The sequence below is a fragment of the Neoarius graeffei genome, chromosome 23 (assembly GCF_027579695.1).
Source record: "Neoarius graeffei isolate fNeoGra1 chromosome 23, fNeoGra1.pri, whole genome shotgun sequence".
Lineage (NCBI taxonomy): Eukaryota > Metazoa > Chordata > Actinopteri > Siluriformes > Ariidae > Neoarius > Neoarius graeffei.
The window spans coordinates 56213937-56236646 of record NC_083591.1 but is presented as its reverse complement, the minus strand read 5'-3'; the positions used below and the strand labels follow the sequence as shown (position 1 = coordinate 56236646).

The following is a 22710-nucleotide window of genomic DNA, read 5'->3' as shown; positions in this document are numbered from 1 at the left end:
TTTGACCCGGAAGTAAGTAATAACATTTTCACGTTCACACTGTTCCCCGCGCCCCCTAGCGGCCAGCTCACTTCATTTTAATAAAAACAGTGGTGCTTGAAAGTTTGTGAACCCTTTAGAATTTTCTACCGTATATGTCTGTATAACTGACCAAAAACATCATCAGAGTTTCTCACACAAGTCCTAAAAGTAGATAAAGAGAACCCAGTTAAACCAATGAGACAAAAATATTATACTTGGTCATTTATTTATTTATTTATTTATTTATATTGTTTGAGTGGGCGGCACGGTGGCGTAGTGGTTAGCGCTGTCGCCTCACAGCAAGAAGGTCCTGGGTTCGAGCCCCGTGGCCGGCGAGGGCCTTTCTGTGTGGAGTTTGCATGTTCTCCCCGTGTCCGCGTGGGTTTCCTCCGGGTGCTCCGGTTTCCCCCACAGTCCAAAGACATGCAGGTTAGGTTAACTGGTGACTCTAAATTGAGCGTAGGTGTGAATGTGAGTGTGAATGGTTGTCTGTGTCTATGTGTCGGCCCTGTGATGACCTGGCGACTTGTCCAGGGTGTACCCCGCCTTTCGCCCGTAGTCAGCTGGGATAGGCTCCAGCTTGCCTGCGACCCTGTAGAACAGGATAAAGCGGCTACAGATAATGAGATGAGATGAGATATTGAGTGTTTAGTCTATGTCTAGTTCCTATCTAGAGTGTTTATACTGTTTGTTTGTTTTTTTCAATTATTCTATTTTTATTTATTGCATTGCCTGTTTGCACCGTGGGTCAGAGAGGACTGAAATTTCATCTGTGCTGTATGTCGAGCATGTATAGCATATTTGACAATAAAGTTGACTTGACTTGACTTATTTATTCAGGAAAATAATCCAATGTTGCACATCTGTGAGAGGCAAAAGTATGTGACCCCCTTGTGCAGCAATAACTGCAGCTAAACGTTTGCGGTAACTGTTGATCAGTCCTGCACACCGGCTTGGAGGAATTTTAGCCCATTCCTCCGTACAGAACAGCTTCAACTCTGGGATGTTGGTGGGCTTCCTGACATGAACTGCTCGCTTCAGGTCCTTCCACAACATTTCCATTGGATTAAGGTCAGGACTTTGACTTGGCCATTCCAAAACATTAACTTTATTCTTCTTTAACCATTCTTTGGTAAAACGACTTGTGTGCTTGGGGTCGTTGTCTTGCTGCATGACCCACCTTCTCTTGAGATTCAGTTCATGGACAGATGTCCTGACATTTTCCTTTAGAATTCACTGGTATAATTCAGAATTCATTGTTCCATCGATGATGGCAAGCTGTCCTGGCCCAGATGCAGCAAAACAGGCCCAAACCATGATACTACCACCACCATGTTTCACAGATGGGATAAGGTTCTTATGCTGGAATGCAGTGTTTTCCTTTCTACAAACATAACGCTTCTCATTTAAACCAAAAATTTCTATTTTGGTCTCATCCGTCCACAAAACATTTTTCCAATAGCCTTCTGGCTTGTCCACATGATCTTTAGCAAACTGCAGACAAGCAGCAATGGTTTTTTTGGAGAGCAGTGGCTTTCTCCTTGCAACCCTGCCATGCACACCATTTGTTGTTCAGTGTTCTTCTGATGGTGGACTCATGAACATTAACATTAGCCAATGTGAGAGAGGCCTTCAGTTGCTTAGAAGTTACCCTGGGGTCCTTTGTGACCTCGCTGACTATTACACACCTTGCTCTTGGAGTGATCTTTGTTGGTCGACCACTCCTGGGGAGGGTAACAATGGTCTTGAATTTCCTCCATTTGTACACAATCTGTCTGACTGTGGATTGGTGGAGTCCAAACTCTTTAGAGATGGTTTTGTAACCTTTTCCAGCCTGATGAGCATCAACAACGCTTTTTCTGAGGTCCTCAGAAATCTCCTTTGTTTGTGCCATGATACACTTCCACAAACATGTGTTGTGAAGATCAGACTTTGATAGATCCCTGTTCTTTAAATAAAACAGGGTGCCCACTCACACCTGATTACCATCCCATTGATTGAAAACACCTGACTCTAATTTCACCTTCAAATTAACTGCTAATCCTAGAGGGTCACATACTTTTGCCACTCACAGATATGTAATATTGGATCATTTTCCTCAATAAATAAATGACCAAGTATAATATTTTTGTCTCATTTGTTTAACTGGGTTCTCTTTATCTACTTTTAGGACTTGTGTGAAAATCTGATGATGTTTTAGGTCATATTTATGCAGAAATATAGAACATTCTAAAGGGTTCACAAACTTTCAAGCACCACTGTATATTCTTATTGCTTAAAGCGAGTCTGCGTTTCGATTTCATAAAATCGGTGAAATTTAGTCATTTAACTTTTAAAAAAATTTTTTTAAATCAGAGGAGTTTGCGTGTCATGGATTTTCAGGCACGTGAAACACACAAACTGAGATTATACTCTACACTACATAGCCAAAAGTATGTGCACCCCTGACCATCACACCGACACTGCATGTAGTTTTTCCCCAAACTCATCTCATCTCATTATCTCTAGCCGCTTTATCCTTCTACAGGGTCACAGGCAAGCTGGATCCTATCCCAGCTGACTACGGGCGAAAGGCGGGGTACACCCTGGACAAGTCGCCAGGTCATCACAGGGCTGACACATAGACACAGACAACCATTCACACTCACATTCACACCTACGCTCAATTTAGAGTCACCAGTTAACCTAACCTGCATGTCTTTGGACTGTGGGGGAAACCGGAGCACCCGGAGGAAACCCACGCGGACACTGGGAGAACATGCAAACTCCGCACAGAAAGGCCCTCGCCGGCCACGGGGCTCGAACCCGGACCTTCTTGCTGTGAGGCGACAGCGCTAACCACTACACCACCGTGCCGCCCTTTCCCCAAACTGTTCCCACAAAATTGTATAGAACATCTGTATTCTGTAGCTTTACAATTTCTCTTCACTGGAATAACTAAGGGACGCAAACCTCTTTCAATGTCACATCACGATCCTCCTGTATGCAAAGTGAGCTCCATGAAGACGTGGTGTGTTCAGGTTGGAGTGGAACCCTGCACAGAGACCTGACTGAACTCAGCTCCACTGATTCTGAACACCTCTGGGATGAAGTGCAGCGTCGACTGCACCCCAGGCCTCCATCCCTCACTCACGCTCTTGCAGCTGAATGAACCCAAATCCCTACAGCCATGCCTGAAAATCTAGGGGAGCCTTCCCAAAAGAGGAGAGTGACGCCAATTATAACAGCAAAGGAGGGATAAACAAGTCTGGAACAGGACGTTCAAAAAGCACACGTGGATTTGATAGCTAGGTGTTCACATACTTTTGACCACAGTGTGTCTGCTCTAGTGCAAGTGAGAACAGGAACATTAAATGTAACTATAAAGAGATGAAAAGTATGTCGTCATTCTTTAATAAATAAAAATAGTTAAGATTGTCAGGTTGCTGTGCTGTAAGATGAATAAGTATTCACCCCCACAGAACTTATTAAAGCGTTTCGCAGTAACAGGGATGAGTACTTAAACCCTTTAGTTAATCTGTAAATAATTCTGTGCTACATGTAGATTAGATTTGTTTAAACTGATAACATGCAGCATAATTGCAAGTAAGTTCACTTCAGTTCCAGGTTATAAGATTACAAAATGAAGAAAAGATAATTTTAAAAAAGGAAAGGGGAGTAGGGGTGTTAATACTTATGCATACAGCTATATGTTTTTAAATAAATGTACTATATTATGAACCGAATATGAAAGAATGACACACGACAAGGAGATTAAGACTTAAATCAGCTGCATTTTAATTCGATTCCATAATCACCAGAAAAGATGAAGTAAAGATTCACAACATTTATTTAAATAACAATAAAGCATCAGATTTCAATTCTTCACAAAATAATAAATTCATCCACGACGTGTTCTTTACACGTTTATACGACGCGATCTGTTCATGTTCTATGGTACAAACATTTACACTTTCGAATAAATATGAAAATACACTTTCTTCCTTTTTACACTCAATTCTTTCGACCTTTCAATAATTCATTTGTTCATTCAGCACTAAGTTTTTATTCGTTCTCTCTTGCTTTCCTTTCTTCCTTCAGCACTCACTCCCTTCTTTCAGCATTCAATTCGTTCTCTTTCGCTCTCAATTCTTACCATCTTTCAACCAAATTCTTTTTTAGCATTCATTCTTTCAACACTAATTTCTTTCCATCTTTCTTCCTTCAGCCCTGTTCTTCACCCTCCTTCCCTTCTTTCAGCACTCAGTTCATTCTTTTTCTTTCCTTTTTGCTCTCAGTTCTTGCTGTCTTTCAACCAAATTTTTTCAGCATTCATTCTTTCAACACTAATTTCTTTCGATCTTTCAGCCCTCAGTTCTTTCTTTTCCTTCCTTTCAGCACTCAATTTTTTCTTTTTTCTTTCAGCATTCAGTTAATTCTTTCTTCCCCTTTGCTCTAAATTCTTGCTTTCTTTCCCCTCCTTCCTTCCTTTCAGCACTCAATTAGATTCAATTCTTCTCATCTTTCAACCAAATTCTTTTCAGAATTCATTCTTTCAACACCAATTTCTTTCTTTCCCTTCCTTGCAGCATTCAATTCATTCTTTCTTTTTTGCTCAGTTCTTGCAATCTTCCAACCAATTCTTTTTTACCATTCATTCTTTCAACACTAATTTCTTTCCGTCTTTCTTCCTTCAGCCCTCAATTCCTTTCCTCCTCCTTAACTTCTTTCAGCACTCAATTTTCTCTTCTCCCTCCCCTTCTTTCAGCATTCAGTTCTTTCTTTTTGCTCTAAATTCTTGCCATCTTTCAACACTCAATTCTTTGTTAACGAATTAATTCCTTCAGCCCTCAATTCTCTTTCCCTTCCAGCACAAGTTTTTCCTCTCTCTCTTTCAGCTTTAATTCATCATTTCTTTCCTTTTGCTCTAAATTCTTGCTGTCTTTCAACACTCAATTCTTTGTCCTTCTTTCCGTTAACGGATTAATTCCTTCAGCACAAATTTTTTTTTTTATTTTTCAGTACTCAGTTCACTCATTTGGATTCTGACTGATCGTCACACGTCGATTCATTTTCCAGAACAGCAGCTCCGACAGTAGTGCAGCTGCAACTCTCAGGTTTAGCTCAACACGCTTGCTCTAATACGTTACCGTTTCTATAGTAACAGTTCATTCACAGAGACTCGTACAACAGACGTTCCACATAAACTATTTTTTTAAAAACGTGCATAATCATTGATATGGTAAAGCTTTCTGTAAGGAGATGTTCGTTTAACGTTTCTGGAAGGAGTCTCCAGTGTCAGTGCTTTGTGTCAAAGGTTAAACACTCACTGTCCACTTTAAAAAGAAAACACGTGAAACTGATCTCTTGGGACTTTCACACACAACAACAACAGTCTGTAGAGTTTATACAGAATGGTGTGAAAAACAAAGAAACAGAGTGAAGGACAGTTCTGCGGATGGAAACAAACACCTTGTGGATGAGAGAGATCTGAGGAGAATGACCAGACCAGGAAGGATATAGTAACTCATATAATCACTCTTTACAATCATGGTGAGCAGAAAAGCATCTCACGACGCACTAAACGTTGAACCGTGAGGTGGAGGAGCGACAACATGAGCTCACGCACACACTAGTTTCCTCTTCTGTCAGCCATGAACAGGAATCTGACGTTATCATGGGCGGAGACTCACCCAAACTGAACGGCTAATAATATAATAACTGTTAAATTGCTGTGGTAGAAAGGGAATAAAGCAAACACCCTGATTATTTTCCTGTAACAGCACATCCTGAAGTGATTTCCTCCTTACTTTTTACATCTTGAACAACACTGAACACATTATGGGCACTAATCTCCTACAGGAAGTGAGTCTTTTTTTCTGCACAAACACAGTTTATAGACAAGTTTGAAAAATTGACAGTTGTATTAATACAGCTCTGTTTACTTGAAACTATTGGCACCCTCTCTATTACGTGAGCCAATCATTTTAATTTGTATTTCGCTAATTTTGGTATCAGGTCCAAGTTTAGACTTTAGAAAGAATATCTGAGCGATAATAAATTATCGATAAATACAAACGAAGATCCGAGATTCTGATTAAATGCAGCCGGAGATGATGAGTGGATGGAGGTGACGGCTCCAGCGCTTAGCGGCGTACCCACATCCACGCGTTCACCAGCCAGAAAGCGACGGTGAGGGAGTACACCACCATCTCCCGCCTCGCTCGCTCTTTATTCTCGTGCTCCAGCACCTGAAGTCTCCGGTTCAGCTTCACGATCTGAATCGAAACACAAAAATCCGACGTTACAGGATTATTTCGGGTTTACGGGAGACACTTTTCTGCTGGTACCGGAGGTGGAGCTAAGGCTCAAAACCAACCAATCGGCACTGTTACGGATCTCGGCCAGAAAAAGGAGGCGGGGTCAGAGACCGTCATTCGCTGGCATTACCCATCTTAATGCTAACAAGTCATTTTAGCAGAAAATAAAATACAATTATAAGTAAATATCTATAAATATAAAATATTAAAAAAAAGATAAATTTAATAATAAAAATATAAAAATGCACAGATGAGGAGCCTTCACAAAGGGTAAGATAGAGTCTCGTTCTTTCTTTCCTTCAACATTTTTTTTCTTTTTCCTTCTTTCTTTCAGCACTCAATTCTTCCATCCTCTCTTTTAGCACTCAATTCTTTTTCTTTCTGAACTCAAGTCTTTCTTTGAAAAGTCAATTTTTCCTTTCTTTCTTTCATTCAATGTTAAGACAAGAAATCCTTTTTTTTTACTTTTCTGTTTTTCCTCCAGCATTCAATTCTTTCTCTCCTTCAGCACTCATTTTTCCTTCCTTCTTATTTCCATGTAAAGCCAAACTATGGAAGAGCGATAGTGCCACTAAGAAATACATATATATTTTTTTAATTTCTGAGAAAAAAAACTCAGAATTTGAGACTAAAGTCGAAATTTTCGAGAAAAAAAAGTCAGAAATCTGTAGAAGGCGGGCTTCCATACGGAAGTGACACTCGCTCGCGGCCGATAGACATGAATGGCTGAGACCAGAGCCATGGAATTCAGAGTTGTGACAACCGGTGTACAGGAAGTCGGTTGGTGATGTGACTCACGTAGATTCAAACACTTCTAGGCAGCGGCTTTCTGTTTGCTAGAGGCTAACACAGAACCACTACATAACAAGCAAAACCCAATCCCGAAATAACATTTGATTAAGTCGTCCATTTCAGCAGCACTAAACACAGTAGTAGCAGACTGTGGCAGCGGGGGCGTGGTCAAGCGCCGGTCTGCGACAGGAGGGCGGAGTCAGGGAAGGTAAGTGGCAGAATCACTACACCTGATGGCAATTAACCTGGGTTTGTGTGTGTCTTCCCAGTCACCGCGCCCTACTTAAAGAGGGAGAGCAGAGGAGCTCATCCCCGAACCAGACGCCGGTTGTGTGTGTCTGTGTTAGTCACTGGATGTTTCACTGAAAAGTGTGGCAATAAAAGCCGTGTTTGCGAACCTGATCTCTGTCCTGCCGTCCTCTGTGCTCCACCCTTCGTTAGTTCTAAAAAGCCGTGTTTGCGAACCTGATCTCTGTCCTGCTGTCCTCTGTGCTCCACCCTTAGTTAGTTCTAATGAAGGGTGGAGCACAGAGGACGGCAGGACAGAGATCAGGTTCGCAAACACGGCTTTTATTGCCACACTTTTCAGTGAAACATCCAGTGACTAACACAGACACACACAACCGGCGTCTGGTTCGGGGATGAGCTCCTCTGCTCTCCCTCTTTAAGCAGGGCGCGGTGACTGGGAAGAGACACACAAACACAGGTTAATTGCCGTCAGGTGTAGTGATTCTGCCACTTACCTTCCCTGACTCCGCCCTCCTGTCACAGACCGGCTCTTGACCACGCCCCCGCTGCCACAGTCTGCTACTACTGCGTTTAGTGCTGCTGAAATGGACGACTTAATCAAATGTTATTTCGGGATTGGGTTTTGCTTGTTATGTAGTGGTTCTGTGTTAGCCTCTAGCAAACAGAAAGCCGCTGCCTAGAAGTGTTTGAATCTACGTGAGTCACATCACCAACCGACTTCCTGTACCCCGGTTGTCACAACTCTGAATTCCATGGCTCTGGTCTCAGCCATTCATGTCTATCGGCCGCGAGTGGGTGTCACTTCCGTATGGAAGCCCGCCTTCTACAGATTTCTGACTTTTTTTCTCGAAAATTTCAACTTTTTTTCTCGAAAATTTCAACTTTAATCTCAAATTCTGAGTTTTTTTTCTCAGAAGTTTCCAAATAAAATATAAAACCCTGGCCCTATTGCTCTGCCGTACCAAACAGATTCCTTCTCTCTCTAACGTTTTTTTGTAACTTCTCTAAATTTCTTTTTTCAGCACTCCATCTCCACAACAACCTCTACTCTATTTTAAATGGTGAAGATCTAATCTATATACACACACTGAATGAAAGACAACCCCCCCCCAAAAAAAACACAAAAAAAACCCTTGTAAACAACAAGCTGTCCCCCTCCCCCGATGCTCTCGGATTCAAAGACAAGACTCGTTCACTGATGCCCCTTTTCCACCAAAGCAGTTCCAGGGCTGGTTCGGGGCCAGCGCTTAGTTTGGAACCGGGTTTTCTGTTTCCACTGACAAAGAACTGGCTCTGGGGCCAAAAAAAACAGTTCCAGGCTAGCACCAACTCTCTGCTGGGCCAGAGGAAAGAACCGCTTACGTCAGCGGGGGGGCGGAGTTGTTAAGACCAACAACAATAACAAGACCGCGAAAGATTGCCATTTTTAAGCGACGAGAAGCAGCAGCTGTACAAACGCGAAGTCAGCCATTATTATTATTGTTGTTGCTGGTTCTTCTTCTCCATGTTGTTTTTGCTTCGATGTTCGTGCCAAGGTTTATGCAAACGCAGCGATGTAACTGACGTATACAGCGACTTAATGACGTGGCTCCCCTTAGCACCGCGAGCTATGGAAAAGCAAACTGGTTCTCAGCTGGCTCGCAAGTTGAACGAGTTGTGAACCAGCACCAGCACCGGCCCCGAACCAGCCCTGGAACTGATTTGGTGGAAAAGGGGTATCTGCGTCACGAATCCTGAACTCCAGCACCCGTGTCTCTGTGGGAGACGGTTTACCTGGTGTTTACAGAGGCGGGCTCGTACCTGTCGTCTTAGTGCCGAGGCGTCGGCTAATGCCAGGTCATCGGGAGTGCCTTCCAAACTAGCATCCGTAGGCACAAGTGCAGTCCTGAGACAGAAACCATGAGAACGAGGTTTGTTTAATCATTTGAAGAGCTTTCAGAAACACATGCACGAATTACAACCCTGTATTATTTTCACCTACTCATTAGCAGATGTGTTTAACCAGCGCAACCTACAAAACATAACGCGAAACACAGTTCCAGCTACAAGTACGATTATGTTATGATCACCATCATGGAGTAGTTTTCTACATAAATCCCGTATTTTCTAAGAACCACAAAAATTTCTCTGACCAATGATTTCTGCTCCGAGTACTCTCAATTTACGATTTCGGATCGATTTCCTTCTGTTAGCTGGAGATCATCTAGTCGTGTTTAAACCGGAGGCCGTAACGATACGCTACCTTCACTATTCACGCTGAAGCGTGCGAGAGCTCACCTGCGGTGCGAGTCGTCCAGCATGGCCAGGACGTGCTCGTAAGCACGGCGTGTCGTGAGCTGGATGTAGGAGAGGACTCCGCCCACAGTGCCCACGCTCGGCCAGTCCTCGGGGGACACGAGAGGGGGACAAAGACGGACAGGAGCGCTGGGAGACGGGCTCACGCTGAGCGCCAGCCACACAAACACACACACAGGGGGAGGAACGAAAAGTTAACACTAAACATGCTGAAGTGAACACAGCAGGACTGACACTCGTTACAGCGCACAGGTTTTTGTGTAGCTTCAGGAGTAGAGCTAGGTGATGTGACCTAAATATATACACATATCGCAATATTTTCTAACATTTTCACAATAACGATCACCATACAGTCGCTACTAGTCAGTCTAGCTCATTCGGATTCTGCTTTTTCCTTTATTTATCTTTATTTTTATTTTATATTATTCTTTTAACAGGGACAATGCATATTAATAAAAACATTTACATGTAAATACGCAAGATTATAGCCAATGGCTAATTTGCATCTTTAGTCCCTGTGGCAGGTTGATCTTTGGAATAATAAAAATAATAATAATAATAATAATAATAATAATAAAAATAAGGTAAATAATGATAATAATAGTATCCAGGCATTAAAGTGCTTGAGTGCAACTTTTGATCAACAGGTCAATACAGTATACACAGACATATAAATAAGGTCAGGTAAAAATCCAGAATATAGACAATCATAAAGTACTTAAATGCTAAAGTCCAAGCATGTTAAAGTGCTATGCTTCAGTGCAAAAATGCTTTAGATGTTAAAATGCAATATGCAATGTCAATGATTCCTGCCTAATGAATTTAACACTCATCCATCCTGTTTGTATTTAAACTGTACATTACATTCTAATTAGTTCTTTTTTTAAAATCATCATTCTTCCAAACACTGTTTAGAAAGTAATCCATCTTACAAACTCCATGACATCATTCCTGCTTGGCCCCCTATAGACCCCTTTCACATGACGTCACCGCACTGCGAGATTTTGTTAGGCGTCATATTGGAAGACCAAGTACATGCACTCACAATATAAAACAAAGTACGAGAGAGTAAAGTGACACGATGGATGATAATTCTGGTTATGTGAGTACATTACCAGCTGCAGAAAGGGCACGGTATGTGGAGAAACTGGCTGTGATTGATGGGTTTGACCCATATGATAAGACTCGGGGCAAGGGAGAATGGAAACATAAGGAGGACCGGACACCAATTCTGCCATCTGTTTGCTACCCAGACATTGTAAACTATTTGTTGTTTACACCCAGTGCCTACACTCCGTGTTCGAACTATGCCGATATTTTCGGGGGGGGTCCCTTTTTTTCCCTTGGGGGGGGGGGGGGGGGGGGGGGCGCTTGCGCTTGTCTCGGAGCGCGGATCTCCAAACACATGAGAAGCCTTGCGCTTGTCTCGAGCGCGGATCTCCAAACACATGAGAAGCCTTGCGCTTGTCTCGAGCGCGGATCTCCAAACACATGAGAAGCCTTGCGCTTGTCTCGAGCGCGGATCTCCAAACACATGAGAAGCCTTGCGCTTGTCTCGAGCGCGGATCTCCAAACACATGAGAAGCCTTGCGCTTGTCTCGAGCGCGGATCTCCAAACACATGAGAAGCCTTGCGCTTGTCTCGAGCGCGGATCTCCAAACACATGAGAAGCCTTGCGCTTGTCTCGAGCGCGGATCTCCAAACACATGAGAAGCCTATCTTACGCACATATCACGCGGACTCCACACCACCACACACGCATCGCGTCTGAAGTCATAACTCATCAGGGGAAATCGTGTCCGCATTGGCATGTTCAAAAAATAACCTCGCGTCAACAATGATACCACACGCAAGAAAAAAAAAACAGTCAGGCTACTCAACAACCAACCTGGCAGCAGCGAGCAAGCCCCAAACCATCCTAAATTATTATTATTATTAAATTGTAGAAGTCTGGGAGGCTTGCTCCTCATACAGTTATCAACTTGGGGCCACTTTAGCATGTTTTAAATCTGAATTTCTTGCGTTTGCTTACCTCAAAGTGTCCGCAGATCATGCACAGACTTATCCATTATATCCGCAGTTTTTTGCCAAGTCTCACACAGGTTTCTTTCAAGTCTACTGTTGGGCCAATAAATCATAAAACAGCTCAGATTTGTTTGTTTAAGTTGTTTGCCACTCCACTTTATTCTCGTGAGTTCACATACCGCTGCTGTTATTTCCCCCTAATCATGAGATTGTTGGTCTTCCAAAATGGCGCAGGGTCTGTTTACTTCCGGTTTCGGGTGACGTCAGTGAAAGGGGTCTATATGATTGCTGACTAGAGCTTTATTTGACGTTTACTTGACCTGGAACTGATACATATATGGGTCATTCTAGAATTCGGGGTACATTTCGCGTCTCCGAGATGATAAACCTTTTGGGGGTTTTTTCCACAAAAGAAATCTTTATTGAATCAGTTTTGATTGAACAATAATGCAAATTATGACAAACTTTCACCAATAGCGATGCTTAATGGACGTTTTAGACCCAATTTATCCATAAAACATTAACTAAATTACTCCCACCCCTCCCCCCACATTATTGGCGGTCTTTGACTCCTGATTCATCCATTCAACTCGAATCAACAGGAAGTGATTCAGTCTAACAATCTGTTAAAGTTCATTTTCTGTATGATATGAAATTTCAGTCGTTTAAAAAAAAAAAAATCCGTCCCAATGTTCTTGTCAACTCTGTGATAAAACCGCATAAAATCCATAAAGACTTTTAATAACACGTGTAACACCTGCACCGAATGATGTCACTTCCTCTGGCGGGAAACTTCAGAAAGGCAGTGAGGTACGTTAAGTTTCTTCTCTCGTTAATTTGAACAAAATGTTGAGGACTTTACACCAACAGTAGATTAATTATTTGTCAACTCTGTTATGGTGAGATCAGAGTGAATCACTCATTTTTCAAAAATAATGATTAAAATCCATAAAATTGTTTCTATACATGCCGTTTGGTAGCTAGTTTGAGGTTAGCATGTGGAGTTAAGACACAAAACGTCAACTCCGTTATCGTCGACTCTGTTAACGGACTGCCCAGTTGAACAATAACGGAGTTGACGATGACTAACAGAGTCGAGGCTTGAAATGTACCCACAATTATAGAACGAGCCATACGGCTTTATATGCATGAACAGCTCGCTTAATCGATCAATTTACTTCTTAGCAATCAGAGATGTGCCTCAGAGATCCGGAACATTCCAATACGCTTTACACTCCATGAGGAAAAACACGTATGTCTAATCTAAGCCAGTAGATGCTTGTACAGTACACACACACCTTAACCTTGGGTGAATGCATGTATCTCAACATGAGGACTCTGTGTGGTGTGTGTGCGCGCACATGCAAGTGTGTTTGTCCTTACGCATCATATTTGACGATCTGGCCGTTGTGACGCGCTCCAGAAGTCTCACTGGCGAAAGGTTCACGCCGAGGTCTTGTGCGAGAGTGAATCTTTATGAGGAGACAGAGAGAAAAACATTATGTATAAAAATCTTATCGCTTCCAGATTAGTTTCGTGCAAACAGCACGCCTTTTACGCACTCGCTTCGTAAAGTCATGTAGCCGAGAAACACAATTTAGAACAAATTTTACAAAATACAGCAGCAGCAGCGTAAATTTGTTTACAGACTTACAAGCTCTGCTCAGTGGAATCGTTCCTAATCTAGAAATGTGACGTCAAACTCTGGGTGTTGGATGGAATGTAAGAGAGAGAAAAGCAAACTTTTCATTAAAGAAAGAAACCGAGTCCTCGGGTTTTGTGTTTTTAGCTTCGTAACTCCAGCGATGTAAAGCGTAAAGAAACAAACATCTCCTGGATTAACGACTGCATTCAGGGTGGAACTCGTGTGCATGTTAGATGCTTGGCTGAGGTATAATTAAAACAGGATACAAAGCAAACATGCGGCTAAACCTGATCTGATCTGATCTGAAACTCTCCAGAAAGCCCCAGTGGGAAATGATCTACAGAGGGCTGGGGTTTTGAACAGAAGGTGAAGCGAGTGTTGGATTTATTAAAGCCTGGGAAAAGCTTTAATTCAGATTCCGTGCTTTCTTTCAACTTTTTAATAATGATTTATATTCATTTTTTATATCGGGTCTTTTCCAAGCCTGAGTTTTGGACGATATTTCTGGAAAATTTAATAAACTTCCATCTAAACACCAAACTTAATGAAACCCTTCAGCATTTAATGACTTTTGTTCACCTCCATGAGCTCTCCTTCATAATTATCTCTCTCATGTTCTTCAGTCCATCAGTTCCATCTAATCCGATCTCTAGTTCCCTCTTCTCTGAACTCTACTCGTTTGACTTCATCCAATCTCTGAAGGTTCTCCCTCATCTAGTCTCTATTGGCTCTACCCCATCCAGTTTCTATCATTTCTACCTCATCTGATCTTTATAGGCTCTACTTCATCCAAACTCTATTGGTTATACCACATCCAATCTCTGCAGGTTCTAATTAATCCAAACCCTTTACGTTCTCCCTCATCCAATCAGTTCTATCTTATCCAAGTTTTATCAGTTGTAGCTCAAACAAACTCATCTGATCCTAGGTTCTCTCTCATCCAGTCTCTATTGGTTCCACCTCATCCAATCTCTATAGATTACATCTAATCCGATCTCCATTTCTCCCTTTTCTGAACTCTATTGGTTCTACGTCATCCAATCTCTCTAGGTTGTAACTGATCCAATCTCTATTGTTTCTCCCTCATCCAATCTCTCTAGGTTCTACATCATCCAATCTCTCTAGGTTCTACATCATCCAATCTCTCTAGGTTGCAATTGATCCAATCCCTCTTGGTTGTAACTGATCCAAACTGTCTTGGTTCTACCTCATCCAATTCATCCAAACTCTATGTTCTCCCTCCTCCTTTCAGTTCCATCAGTTGTAGCTCAACCAAACTCATTTGATTCAAGGTTCTCTCTCATCCAGTCTCTATTGGTTCCACCTCATCCAATCTCTATAGATTACATCTAATCCGATCTCCATTTCCCCCTTTTCTGAACTCTATTGGTTCTACGTCATCCAATCTCTCTAGGTTGTAACTGATCCAATCTCTATTGTTTCTCCCTCATCCAATCTCTCTAGGTTCTACGTCATCCAATCTCTCTAGGTTGTAACTGATCCAGTCTCTATTGTTTCTCCCTCATCCAATCTCTCTAGGTTCTACGTCATCCAATCTCTCTAGGTTGCAATTGATCCAATCCCTCTTGGTTGTAACTGATCCAAACTGTCTTGGTTCTACCTCATCCAATTCATCCAAACTCTATGTTCTCCCTCCTCCTTTCAGTTCTATCAGTTGTAGCTCAACCAAACTCATTTGATTCAAGGTTCTCTCTCATCCAGTCTCTATTGGTTCCACCTCATCCAATGTATATTGGTTCTAGCGTATCCAATCTCTATCAGTTCTACCTCAACCAGCCTCCTCCAGACAGGCTGTGCTAGTCCGGGCTACAGATCTGTCCACCACAAACTGAAGAAAAAAAAAAATAATGTGAAGCACTTAGAACAGATGCATCTTATTTACAGTAATTAACTAATCGCGAATAATTAAGCATTAAAAGGCGTCTCATCACCATTCACGTTAGTCACTTATCTGGACCATTCTAATTTTAGGTGAACACCCCTGTGCTGGACTTTATATATTTCAGTCCTAATGAAGTACAGAGTTGGGCCCAAGAACACCGAGGAGGTCCCATGTTGAGGAATCTGGGTCTATTGGATACATTTCCTCACCTCCTCTCTCAGCCGAGGGGGTTCTGGTTGCTGCTCCGGCTCCAGGAAGCCCAGAGGCTGCTCTTGGAGAGTGAGAACCTGTGGAGGAGCCTTCAGCTCCACACTCTCCACTGCGATGGACTGGATCAGATCGAAATCTCGTGACCTGCTGAAGTGAGGATTGGTTTCGTCCCCTGGAGCGACTAACAAACAAACAAAAAAAACCCGCTAACAGATTAATGAACCTACAGACAGAGAAACAGGCGACTGCAGAATTTAATGATATAAATGGTGTCGCAAACGAGACGTTCATCTGTTGCTTGTTCGTCACACAGCTGGCACGTCAAAGTCATCCGTAATTTCCTTCACACAAATAAGCATGTTTCAGTCCTGAATCAAGCACAAGTGCTAAAATTTTAGCTTTTGTGTGCGTGTGTGTGTGTATAATTACTGAAAACACCACCTGGTCTCTTTCTCTTCAAACTGACTGTATCTTGATCTGGGGATTCAAACTCATGTTTGCAATGCTGGCACCTCGGTACACCTGGTTCAATCAAGAGCAGCGTGAATCTCTGATTCAACTGGAATATGACTCTTCAGTAAACGAGTCATCGTATTTGAGAACCGTTCGATTGGGTTTATAGAGTGAGAGGGGGATCCGTGGTATCAAAATGGACTCGCGATTTAAAGCTGTGATGCCGAGCTGACAGTGGGCTGATGTACCTGCCACGACGAGCCGATCTGGAACGTGCATCATGGTGCTGTGGGATTCCTCAGGGAACGGTGGAGGCTGGTCCATTGACAAGTCCGGTCCAACTTTCAGCCTGTCAGGGATCCTCATCTGCTGGCTGATGCCCTCGGTGTAGTCCAGCTCGCACTGCATGCGACTTATTTCACCCGGGTCGGCCGTGACGGCGAAGTTGGCCTCGCTCATTTCCTGACTGGCTGCAAGATAAACGTACAGGTCTAAAACGATCAGCACCAATATCCATAAATTTACTCAGCACAAGCTAAGAAATGGATGAACTTCCCAGTAAGAGGCTGGAGCTATAATTCTTGCATCTCACATCCCATAATGCACTGCAGTCACAGGATAGCATTACGAGGACATGATATCGATATCACGATAATGTGTGTTGCAGTACACTTTTCTGACTTGTCACATCATGTCAAATCACAGGTGTTGTTAGGATCTCTATTTAAAATTTACATTACTTTTACAGACATTAAGAAAGCAATAAAACACTGGAGGACATGCTGTATGAGGAAAACAATCAACAGCACAGCTTGTGTGACAGCACATCTTGAAATGTTTTAATCATTTAATGACTACACTGAGTGCAGAATTATTAGGCAAGTGAGTATTTTGACCACAACATCCTTTTAATGCATGTTGTCCCACTCCAAGCTGTTTAGGCTTGAAAGCCTACTACCAATTAAGTATATCAGGTGCTGTGCATCTGTGTAATGAGAGGGGGTGTGGTCTAATGACATCAACACCCTATATCAGGTGTGCATAATTATTAGGCAACCTCTTTTCCTCTGGCAAAATGGGTCAGAAGAGAGATCTGACAGACTTTGAAAAGTCTAAAATTGTGAGATGTCTTGCAGACGGCTGCAGCACTCTTGAAATTGCGAAGATGTTGAAACGTGATCACCGAACAATCAAGCGTTTCATTGCAAATAGTCAACAGGGTCGAAAGAAGCGTGCGGGGGAAAAAAAGGCGCAAAATAACTGCACATGATCTGCGGAAAATCAAGCGTGAAGCTAACAAGCAGCCATTAGCATCCAGTTCTGCCATATTCCAGAGTTGCAACATTCCTGGAGTGTCAAAGAGTACAAGGTGTGCAATACTGAGGGACATGGCCAAGGTAAGGAAGGCTGAAAAACAACCACCACTGAGTAAGGCACACAAGATAAAACGTCAAGACTGAGCCAAGAAATATCTTAAGACTGATTTTTCTAAGGTGCTGTGGTCTGATGAGATGAGAGTGACTCTTGATGGGCCAGATGGATGGGCCTGTGGCTGGATCAGTAATGGGCACAGAGCTCCACTCCGATTCGGACGCCAGCAAGGTGGAGGTGGAGTACTGCTATGGGCTGGTATCATCAAAGACGAGCTTGTTGGACCTTTTCGAGTTGAGGATGGACTCAAACTCAACTCCCAGACCTACTGCCAGTTCCTGGAAGAAACCTTCTTCAAGCAGTGGTATAGGAAAAAGTCAGCATCTTTCAAGAAGAACATGATTTTCATGCAGGATAATGCTCCATCTCATGCGTCCAAATACTCCACTGCGTGGCTAGCCAGTAAAGGTCTGAAAGGTGAAAAAATAATGACATGGCCCCCTTGTTCACCTGACCTAAACCCCATAGAGAACCTGTGGTCCATTATAAAACGTGAGGTCTACAAAGAGGGAAAACAGTACACCTCTCTGAACGGCGTCTGGGAGGCCGTGGTTGCTGCTGCACACAATGTTGGTCATGAACAGGTAAAGAAATTGACAGAATCTATGGATGGAAGGCTTTTGAGCGTCCTCATGAAGAAGGGTGGCTATATTGGTCACTTATTTGTTTTTGTTTTGTGTTTGAATGTCAGATATGTTTATTTGCAAATCTGGAGTTGTCATATCAGTGTACCGGGTGAAAATAAATAAGTGAAATGGCTACATATTTGGTTTTTATTAAGTTGCCTAATAATTCTGCACAGTGAAAGTTACCTGAACACATACATATTCTCCTAAAATGGCCAAAACTAAAAACGCCCCACTCTAACTTCCATACATATTCAGCTTTGATATTTATGAGTCTTTTTGTTTGATTGAGAACATAGTTGTTGTTCAATAATAAAACTAATCCTCAAAAATACAACTTGCCTAATAATTCTGCACTCCGTGTACAGAAAAACTTCTTGTACTACACTCGCCAGCCACTTTATTAGAAACACCCCTACATCCACCAGATACAAACCAAGCGCTTCAGTTAACGTTCACAAGGTTCAAACATCAAAAAAAATTGCGATCTCACAGTGAAGTGTGACTTTCTTTCACTGTGGCATGGGTGTTGGTTTGAGCATTTCAGAAACTGCTGATCTCCTTCCTGGGGTTTTCACACACAACAGTCTCAAGAGTTTACACAGACAGAGTGGTGCAAAAAACATCGAGCGAGGGAGGGACAGTTCTGTGGGTGGAAACAAACGCCTTGTTGATAAGAAAGGGTCAGAGGAAAATGGACAGATCGGTTCAAGCTGCTTTTTTGCCAAGAAGGATATAGTAACTCATATAATCAATCACTCTTTACAACCGTGGTGAGCAGAAAAGCATCTCAGCATGCAACAGAAAACAGAACACATTGGGTTCCAGTCCTGCAGCCAAGAACAGGGTTTATCATCTGTGAAACAAGTCCTCACTTATATTAGTCTGGCTAACGCAACTTCAAAGCTCTGCAAGCATTGGTCTGGCAAAGATATTAAGCCCAACCGTTTCCCAAAGTGCGTGGTTGACCCGCCTCCCTGAAATGCCTCAGTTTGCTACTGGTCGAAGCCAGAAAAGGCTGTGACGAAGCTTAAACCAATCACATCACTCTTTCCTCTGACGTATGTGACGCGACGGAAACTGCTTGAGTAACAGGAAGAAGATAAATACCTCCAGGGCTGCTCTTTGCTCCGTTTTCAATGAGAACTTCCCGTTGAATGCTTTCAATACAGCATCTACCGCTGTGTCAAAGGCTTGCCGCTGCTCCACGTTCGTAATGTTTCTAGTGAACAAAGCGCTTCCGGCATAGATTCTGTAAACAATCTATGGCTTCCGGTCGCAGTTCTACTACGTCACTGCCTTGAACACGCCTCTACCCAGGGCCGTTGGAGATGCTCAAAGTTGATTGGCTCCCGATTTTTCGGGAGCTTGGAAGAGCTGGAGATAGCTTGCCTTGCCAGACTAAGTTCGCAACAGGCCCTCGTGCTGCGTCACACTTAGGATGGGCGGGCCCAGGCTACACTTATATTACAGCAGCTTTAAAGGAACAGTCCACCGTACTTCCATAATGAAATATGCTCTTATCTGAATTGAGACGAGCTGCTCCGTACCTCTCCGAGCTTTGCGCGACCTCCCAGTCAGTCAGACACAGTCAGATGCGCGGTCACTCCTGTTAGCAATGTAGCTAGGCTCAGTATGGCCAATGGTATTTTTTGGGGCTGTAGTTAGATGCGACCAAACTCTTCCGCATTTTTCCTGTTTACATAGGTTTATATGACCAGTGACATGAAACAAGTTCAGTTACACAAATTGAAACGTAGCGATTTTCTATGCTACGGAAAGTGCGCACTATAATGACAGGCGTACTAACACCTTCTGCGCGCTTCGGCAGCGCATTGATATCTGAGCTCCGTATCAATGCGCTGTCGAAGCACGCAGAAGGTGTTAGTACGCCTGTCATTATAGTGCGCACTTTCCGTAGCATAGAAAATCGCTACGTTTCAATTTGTGTAACTGAACTTGTTTCATATCACTGCTCATATAAACCTATGTAAACAGGAAAAATGCGGAAGAGTTTGGTCGCATCTAACTACAGCCCCAAAAAATACCATTGGCCATACTGAGCCTAGCTACATTGCTAACAGGAGTGACAGCGCGTCTGACCGCGTCTGACTGACTGGGAGGTCGCGCAAAGCTCGGAGAGGTACGGAGCAGCTCGTCTCAATTCAGATAAGAGCACATTTCATTATGGAAGTACGGTGGACTGTTCCTTTAACACACTTGCTCTCCAGCATATATTTTAATCTCATCTCATCTCATTATCTGTAGCCGCTTTATCCTGTTCTACAGGGTCGCAGGCAAGCTGGAGCCTATCCCAGCTGACTACGGGCGAAAGGCGGGGTACACCCTGGACAAGTCGCCAGGTCATCACAGGGCTGACACATAGACACAGACAACCATTCACACTCACATTCACACCTACGCTCAATTTAGAGTCACCAGTTAACCTAACCTGCATGTCTTTGGACTGTGGGGGAAACCGGAGCACCCGGAGGAAACCCACGCGGACACGAGGAGAACATGCAAACTCCGCACAGAAAGGCCCTCGCCGGCCCCGGGGCTCGAACCCAGGACCTTCTTGCTGTGAGGCGACAGCGCTAACCACTACACCACCGTGCCGCCCTATATTTTAATCAAGGAAAAAAAAAAAACAGCGTAAACTCATGTCTTGAAGACGTTCCAGCTTCACCTCTGACTGTTACAAAGCGCTGACACTGGAGACTCCTTCCATAAATGTGAAAATCATCTCATCCCCTTACAGAAAACTTCACGTTTATAGTCGATAGGTTCAGGTGGAGCACCTGCTGCGAATGATAAACGATAGAATAGAAACGATAACGTACAAAAATGAAAGAAAGTTACGTAAATCAACACTTTTTGACCAATCAGAATAGAGAACTGAACAGCGCTGAGGGTTCAGATTATGTGTCGCATAAGTACCTTCACCTTGTCACTTCAGGTGTCAGTTAAAGAAACAAACAAACAAAAAAAGAAAGATAAAATAGTAAACTAATAGACTATGAACAACTGTAAATAAATAAATCGTCAAATATATTAAATAAATAAAAATAAAATTTATATAAATAATACATAAATTAATATTCACATTAAGTTTTCCCTAATTATTTTAAAATAAAATAACACCAAATATGATGCTTAAAATAATTTTTTTAAAAATGAGGAAAACAAATTTAGCTCTTTTTTATTTTTTTCCAGGCTGGTGTTCTAGCTAGCATCATCAACCTGTTAGCCCTCATTAGCTATCTGGCTAAATGCAAAACCTAAGTTTTAAAATTACACACTAAATATAATTTTTAACTCCTGGATAACATATCATTAATATTTTGCTTTAAATTAGCAACATGTCCCTCGTTAGCGTTATCATTAATATTAATAAAGATTAGCTGGATAGCTAATTACCTGCTAGCTTCAGTGCTGTCGCTGCTCTGTTGTCAGCTTCCGGTTTTACATGCCTAAAGATTCTCAGTTCCGGATTATTTTCCAAACGAGATCAACAGGTCGAAATATTTTAACGAGCTGAACAATTCGTGTAGAGTTGTGAAAACAGTTGGACTGCACCCTCCATCCATCCATCCATCCATCCGTCCGCCCTGCTGAGGGACGCGCTCCAATCCGCGCGCGTCCTAGTTAGGGCGCCTACAAAGTGCACAAAATCCCGGTCGCCATTTTTAGTGCGTTCAAGAAGCAACATCCGGGTTTTTAATGTGTTTGTGTGTTTCTTTCTTTTCAAATTAGCTTAGACAGAGAACTTAGGCTGAGGACATACAAATGAAAACTATCGTTCCTCTCCAACATAAGCGCGCTGTAAATGAGTTACACCAAAGAGTATAGAACAGGGGAGTTAAACTCATTTTCACTGAGGGCCACATCGCTAAATTTTTAGGTCATCAAGGGCCAAATAATTATCTCTAGCCGCTTTATCCTGTTCTACAGGGTCGCAGGCAAGCTGGAGCCTATCCCAGCTGACTACGGGCGAAAGGCGGGGTACACCCTGGACAGGGCGGCACGGTGGTGTAGTGGTTAGCGCTGTCGCCTCACAGCAAGAAGGTCCTGGGTTCGAGCCCCGGGGCCGGCGAGGGCCTTTCTGTGTGGAGTTTGCATGTTCTCCCCGTGTCCGCGTGGGTTTCCTCCGGGTGCTCCGGTTTCCCCCACAGTCCAAAGACATGCAGGTTAGGTTAACTGGTGACTCTAAATTGAGCGTAGGTGTGAATGTGAGTGTGAATGGTTGTCTGTGTCTATGTGTCAGCCCTGTGATGACCTGGCGACTTGTCCAGGGTGTACCCCGCCTTTCGCCCGTAGTCAGCTGGGATAGGCTCCAGCTTGCCTGCGACCCTGTAGAAGGATAAAGCGGCTAGAGATAATGAGATGAGATGACACCCTGGACAAGTCGCCAGGTCATCACAGGGCTGCACATAGACACAGACAACCATTCACACTCACATTCACACCTACGCTCAATTTAGAGTCACCAGTTAGCCTAACCTGCATGTCTTTGGACTGTGGGGGAAACCGGAGCACCCGGAGGAAACCCACACGGACACGGGGAGCAGCACCGGCGATTGCTATAGGCGACCTAGGCAATTGCCTAGAGCACAAAGTGTGCCCAGAGGCGCCAAGGGCGACCAAAACCCCACCAAAAAGGAGGGATGGAGTTATTGAATGGAGATGTTACCAAGTGCATCAGTGGTGTACAGTGTTTTCAGCCACTGTGCTGCCGAACTCTAGTACCGCGGAACACTA

General features: G+C 43.1%; 1 protein-coding gene across 2 annotated transcripts; it reads right to left on the bottom strand.

Annotated features, from left to right (window-relative positions):
• Positions 1-3774: 3774 nt before the first annotated feature.
• mffb (mitochondrial fission factor b) lies at positions 3775-21587 on the bottom strand. Of its 2 annotated transcripts, XM_060906489.1 has the most exons (7): positions 21370-21586; positions 16141-16362; positions 15439-15620; positions 13065-13153; positions 9639-9803; positions 9162-9246; positions 3775-6278 (listed from the first exon to the last, which is right to left on the bottom strand). In XM_060906489.1, the coding sequence occupies exons 2-7, from the start codon at positions 16349-16351 to the stop codon at positions 6147-6149; spliced, it is 864 nt and encodes a 287-aa protein (XP_060762472.1). In that variant the 5' UTR covers positions 16352-16362; positions 21370-21586; the 3' UTR covers positions 3775-6146. The 2 variants fall into 2 exon arrangements, with proteins under 2 accessions (XP_060762472.1, XP_060762473.1); XM_060906490.1 differs by lacking the exon at positions 9639-9803 and having other exon boundaries at positions 21370-21587.
• Between the last annotated feature and the right edge of the window lie 1123 nt (positions 21588-22710).